Consider the following 6,204-nt stretch of genomic DNA (forward strand, 5'->3'; position numbering starts at 1 on the left):
ACAGAGTGAGACTCCAACTCAAAAAAAAAAAAAAATTTAGGTGGGTGTGGTGGCCTGCACCTGTAGTTACAGCTTACTTGGAAGGCTGAGGTGAAAGGATCACCTGAGCCTAGCAAGTTGAGGCTGTGGTGGCCAAAAGCGTGCCATTGCACTCCAGGCTGGGCAACAGAGTGAGACTCCAACTCAAAAAAATAAATAAATAAAGCTGAGGGACCCCCAGCTTCTATACAATCCCAGTCTCACCTTGGGAGGCCAGGAGGGTGCTAGAGCCACCAGCCAGGGCTGGGGTAGGAGGGCCCAGGCATATGTAGGTTCTACCGTGAGCTTGGGCCTCTGAGCCAACATGTCCTGGTCCCCGGGCCCCTACTCCCACCTCCTAAGGCCCCAACACTGACCTGCACCTGGCTCTGGGCCGCGGCGACCCTTTTGCGGAACTCCTGCAGCCGAGACCGCTCGCCAGCGTCCTGGGGCTCCCTGCCCTCCAGCTCCCGCAGCTGCCTCTGGCCTTCGCTCAGCTCTGCCCGCACCCGCTCCGCCTCCTGCTCCAGCTCCCGGATGCGCTGGCTGTGCTGGCGGTTCAGGGCCTGCGCCGCCTTCCCTGGGAGAAAGCAGGCGGCATCAGCACAGGTGACCCTGCTCCACCCAGAAGCCACCTGTCCGTCCCCCTGGAATGTTTCCTAGCCCTCGGACACTGGCGTGGTCTCACTGAGCCTTTGCATCACCAGCACCACGGTTTACTTAATACTTTTCTTTAAATCGACTCCCTTTTTTTTATGGTTTCTTGGAGAGACGAGGTCTCGCCATGTTGCTCAGCTGGTCTCGAACCCCTGAGCCAAGGTAATCCTCTCACCTCCACCTCCCAAAGTGCTGGGATTACAGGTGTGAGCCACAGTGTCCAGCTCAACTCATTTTTAAAATGAGCCTCTTCTGTTGCAGTGACTCAAGGAAGCACATTAACTAATTTTATTGTTACCTAATGCACGCTAATATAAATATGCAACTTGAACCTGCATATGATTAAGCTTCTACAACTAATGTCCATTTGCAGGAAACTGGAGGACCAAGGAACAAGTTAAATGTCACCCCAAGGAAGCGAACGGACCCAAAGCTTTGAGGTGTGGAACATTCTGCAGGCTGACTATGAAGAGGTGAAAGAAGGGAGCCGTCGGAGACCTCAGAAGCAAACACAGCCGGCTTCCGTGATCCATGGGTTCCGCCTCCACAGATTCAACCAACCCCAGATCAAAAAAACATTTTGTAATGGGTGGCTGTATCTGTACTGAACATGTACAGACTTTTTTTCTTGTCACCATTCCCTAAATGATACAATATAGCAACTACTTATAAAGCATTGACACTGCACGAGGTATTATAAGTTATCCCAAGATGACATAAAGTAACTGGGAGGGTGCACATCAGTTATATGCAGGTTCTATACTGTTTATATCAGGGACTTTGAGCGTCTGTGGATTGTGGTGTCCTTGGGAGGTCCTGGAACCAATCCCCCATGGATGTTGGGGAATGTATGATGTGTGGAACAACTCTGGAGCCTGACCCAAGTCATCCAGCTGTAAACAGACACCGTGGAATGACTGAGGGGATGTGTTTATGTTCTGGGTGTGAAGGGGACATCAGGACGGTGGCTTACATCTGTAATCCCAGCACTTTGGGAGGCTGAGGCGAGAGGACTGCCTGAGCCCAGGAGTTCAAGACTAGTCTGGGCAACACAGTGAGACTTCATCTCTACAGAAAATTAGCTGAGTGTGGTGGCATGCTACTTGAGAGGCTGAGGTAGAAGGATCACCTGAGCCCAGGAAGTCAAGGCTGCGGTGAGCCATGATCATGCTACTGCACTCTAGCCAAGGCAACAGAGTGAGACCCCAGCTCAAAAAAAAAAAGAGGACATTAGTTTTATTAGATGTCCTAATGGCATTATGGTTAGGTAAAAACATGTCCGAGACACCTTTTCTAGCTAAAAAATAAAAACATGTCCAAATGTTGAGGGAGGCTCTCTGGGAGGCAAGGAGGACAGGAAGCCTGGGATCTGCTTCAGAATCTTTCAGTAAAGAAAACAGGGCAAGGTAAAACCCATGTGGAGAAATCCAGGTAGCTGCTCAGTATGCTGAGGGACACGCGGGGACCCTGGAACTAGTCTCTTTTCTCATACGTCTGCTTGAAACCGTCCATAAGGAACTTTGTAATAAACAAATTTATAACTATTAAAATAAAAAGGCTCAAAGGGTCACCACCTAAAATAACCCCCGGCCGTTTCACTCCTATCACCGGTAGTAGATATAGCACAATGTGAGGAAACCTGGTCCTCAGCCACACTCACTATGCTCCCCAGGACCGAAAGATTCCGAGCCCAGCACAATATCGGAAGCCTAGCAGGCATTTGATACAGTAAGAACAGCTCTGCTTACTAAGAGTCTTTCTAAGCTCTTTATCTGAATGCACTCATCTCACCCTCACATCTTCCCTGCAATTACTAACCCCATTTTAGAGATGAAAAGACTGAGGCACAGAGGAGTTACACTACTTGCTCACGTCACACAGCTGGGTATCAAACTTAGGCCACCCGGTCACTGCTCCTAACTACCCCTTGTAAACCCTCTCTAAGACAGTGTAGAAGTCACAGATGGGAATTCTCCCTCAGGTGGGAGGCCCGCCCCAGTGCCCACCCCTCACCTGTGCGGACCAGCTCGCCAATGAGCTCCTCCTTCATGCGGATGTTGATGGCCAGCTCCCGGATCTTCTGCTGGGCCTGGGCCAGCCGCCACTCAGAGGCCGTGGAAGTGGAGGCCCGATGGGTCTGAACCTGGGCTTTGTTCCCGCCAACCCCTATAACAGGCAGACTGTCAAGGTTGCTGCCCCGATGACAGTGGAGGAGGCGGAGGAAGCGAGGGGCATGGCCAGGGATGGTGTGTGGGCTGTCCTAGGGTGGCCGGCCCAGGACCATGGAGGACTAAAGGGGAGAAACCTTCTCTGTACCACACCCAGCTTACCTTTGGGACCTGGAATGGCTGCATCAAGCTCTTCAAGACAAAGCTCTGGGCCTTTCCTGTCTGGAGAACTCCCTGGGCGGGCCCCCGCCTTCCGGCTCCAGTTGCTAATCCCATTTCTAGAGGGCAGAAGCAGGCATCTGTAGGCATCCCTGGCCTGGCGCAGCCCAGCCATCTCCCAGGCCTGGAGGGAGGAAGAGAGGCCACCGGGTCTTCCACTCCCAGGGGCAACGTAACCATGAGATGTAAGTCAGTGGAATCGGAGGCCAAGGCAGAGCTTAGGAGGTGTAGGGCAGCTGGGGGCAGAGGGCCACCCTGGAGGCTGAGATCAGGAGGCCTGGGCCCATACTGCCTCGTACCCACCCCAGTGGGACCTCTCGGTTCCGAGTCCACAGCCCATCCCCCTCTCCCACAAGCGCTGGCCAGGGCACCCTGAGACCCAAAAGGCTTTCCCTGTTGCTCTCAGGGGAAGAAAGGCTGGGATCTTCATCCCGCCAGCTGTGGACCCCAGGCATGTCCTTGTCAGGCTGGGCAGTGGGGCCCACTCACCTGCGCAGGTGCAAGGTCTGCCGGGGTGGCTCCTCCTCCTCTTCCTCTTCTGAGGCAGCTGAAGAGCCGCTTCCCAGCCTGTCCACCTCAGCTCTGGCCTCCCTGCCACTCGTCATCTGTAGGGGAGTGAGCCGTTTGCCATCCCAATCTGTATCCCTGTGCTGTGCCTCCCCCTGGATGCCTCACTCAAGTCCCGCCTTCCCTTCAGGGTCCGACTCAGATGACACGTCTGGGAAGCCTTTTCCATCTCAAGCTGGAGCAAGAGCTCTCTCTCTCCCTGTCCCTCTCTTGCCACACCAGCTCCCACAGCTCCTGGCACTCAGTGACCATCTGCCCTTTCCACTCTGTGCACAGGTCATCTGCACTCAAGTCCTATCTCACCAACGATGCACTACCAGAGTGGTGAGTGCACAGGAGTCTTCTGCCAAACCCAAGTTCTCTCCGGCTTGTAGAGCTGAGATGACCCAGGACTTTCAGCCAGAGCAGGGGTAGCTTAGTCCAAAAGGCCCTAAGTGGCAGGACTAGGAGCAGGAGACCAAGGTTTAGGGAGACAGGGCTCATGGAAAAGTGAACCTGGCCAGGCGTGGTTGCTCACGCCTGTAATCCCAGCACTTTGGGAAGCTGAAGTGGGAGGATAGCTTGAGACCAGGAGTTCGAGAACAGCCTGGACAGCATAGCAAAACCCTCAGGTCTCTACAACAAAAAACAAAAAAGCCAGGCATGCTTGTGTGCATCTGTAGTCCAAACTACTTGGGAAGCTAAGGTGAGAGGACACTTGAGTCCAGAAAGTTGAGACTGCAGTGATCATGCCACTGCACTCCAGCCTGGGTGACAGAGTGAGACCTGGACTCAAAAAAAAAGTGAACTTGCAAAGAAAGCCATCCAAAGGCAGAAAGGGTGGCCTCAGAGGTGATGAGCTCTCCATCTGCAGAAGTGTACAAGCTTTCCATCTGCCAGAAGCCAGAGCCCCCTCTGTGACCTCCTCACTCCCAGCAACCTCCAACTACCCCAGAGATGCCCAACAGCACTGGATCCTCCAGTCACTCAGCTCTTGGCCCTTCCTGTAGGAACACCTGAAAGCAGCACCTTACCGCCAGTCTCATGAAAGCACAGGGGAGGGAGGTGCACCCCTGCACTGCCCTTCTGCCACCCGAGCCTGACCAGTCCAACAGGGCCCAGCAGACACCCAGCCTCGCCCCCTCCTCACCTCTCCCTGCTGCTCAGGGCCACCTTCATCTCTAGGAAGGCAGGCAGGGGGCACCATGCCCAGCACATGGGCATGAGCACCTCCCAGGGGGGCTGTATGAGGCCGAGGCACAAAGGACCCAGGAGGCAGGCCCTGCAGGAGCTCCAGGGTCCCCCAGCCAGGCCGCACCAGCTCCAGTCGCAGCCGCAGCTCCACCATCTCCTCCTGCTGCTCACGCAGACGGTCGCTCTGCAAGACATGGTCCAGGCGCTGAAGGGGCGCGGATGCCAGGGACAGGGATGCTCCCTGACAGGGTAAAGAGCAGGAAACGGAAGGGTAGGTCTGAGGCTACCTCACCCTCTCTGGGCTAAAGCCGAAGGGGGACACACACACCCTCGACCACCTTTCGTCCCCCACTCACCCCTCCTCCACACCGTACTAGTTCAGACTCAAACTCACCACGCCGCATCACAATCCCACCGTGTCAGCCCGCCATCTCCAACCACTGCCACCAGGGGGCGCAAGGCGCAACGCTGACCTAAGGTCTCCTGCTGCAACTCTTCCAGCCTCTCCTCTATCCAGGCTCACCACCACCAGCAAAGCTGCCCCGCGCAGGTCCTGCACACCTACCCGCACTGCTCTGTTGCTCACCTCCCCACTTTTGCTCGCGTTGTGCATCCCCGATCCCTGCACCCCTCCCCCAGTACCCGACCCCGGCTAACTCACTCTTCCCAGGAAACTCAGCTCCGACTTCCCCTCCTCCGGGAAGCCTTCCCTGAAGCGAAGCTGCAAACGCACCTGCAATTTGTACTGCTCCATGGCGTCCTCCAGCGCAGCCAGAAAGTCTCGGTTCTCCTCCTCCAGCCGCGCCACCTGGCTCTGCAGTGTCAGCAGCTGTGCCCCCTCATCTTCCTGTGGGGCAGGAAGAGGGCTTCAGCGGTAGGAGCTGGCAGCGAGTGCTGAAACACCTGGTCCTTTCTCGTCGAGCCTTGCTTCCCACCTACTCTGTTCCATCCCTGCCTGCAGTGGGGGCTCCCACTGGTGGGGAGAGCACCCCAGACCTCGCCCGGCCGGGGGCATCCTCCCCAAGCCATCTGGGCCATCTCTTGCAGCTATTAATCATACTTCTATTAATTAGATCACCGCTCTTTTTAGGAACAACTTCCCAAGCCCTCCCTAGGATAGCCTCGTTACGCCCTCCAGCCCTTCCAGCGACCCGGAGGTAAGTCCTCGGGTTGTCCCTGTTTTACAGATGGGGGCCCTGAGGCTAGGTGAAGTTAAGGAAGCCACCGCGGTCACCCGCAGAACTGACTCTGAATCCCGAACGTGCTCGGCCCGCTGCCTGCCCCAAGACCCTCCTCTTTCCTTCCCTTCCCACCCCCGCGGCCCCCAGCACCCCGGCCCTCGGCCACCTTTCGCCCGCCGGGCCCCTGCGCGGCCTGCTCGTCGGCCGAGGCGCTCTCGATG

At 56.1% G+C, this 6,204-nt stretch overlaps 1 protein-coding gene across 1 annotated transcript in view; it reads right to left on the bottom strand.

Moving 5' to 3' along the window:
• The window catches only part of KIF7 (kinesin family member 7), an 18,264-nt gene that overhangs the window by 8,291 nt on the left and 3,769 nt on the right, over nt 1–6,204 (bottom strand). The window contains exons 5-11 of the mRNA XM_021718842.1: nt 6,150–6,197; nt 5,536–5,649; nt 4,759–4,986; nt 3,552–3,667; nt 3,006–3,121; nt 2,689–2,841; nt 396–598 (exon numbers count right to left, since the gene is read on the bottom strand). Of these exons, the coding sequence (XP_021574517.1) occupies nt 396–598; nt 2,689–2,841; nt 3,006–3,121; nt 3,552–3,667; nt 4,759–4,986; nt 5,536–5,649; nt 6,150–6,197 (978 nt within the window). The remainder of the gene's footprint in view (nt 1–395; nt 599–2,688; nt 2,842–3,005; nt 3,122–3,551; nt 3,668–4,758; nt 4,987–5,535; nt 5,650–6,149; nt 6,198–6,204) is intronic.

This window comes from Carlito syrichta, unplaced genomic scaffold (assembly GCF_000164805.1).
Source record: "Carlito syrichta isolate Samal-C Ts95f unplaced genomic scaffold, Tarsius_syrichta-2.0.1 Scaffold313872, whole genome shotgun sequence".
In the NCBI taxonomy this organism is placed as follows: Eukaryota; Metazoa; Chordata; class Mammalia; order Primates; family Tarsiidae; genus Carlito; species Carlito syrichta.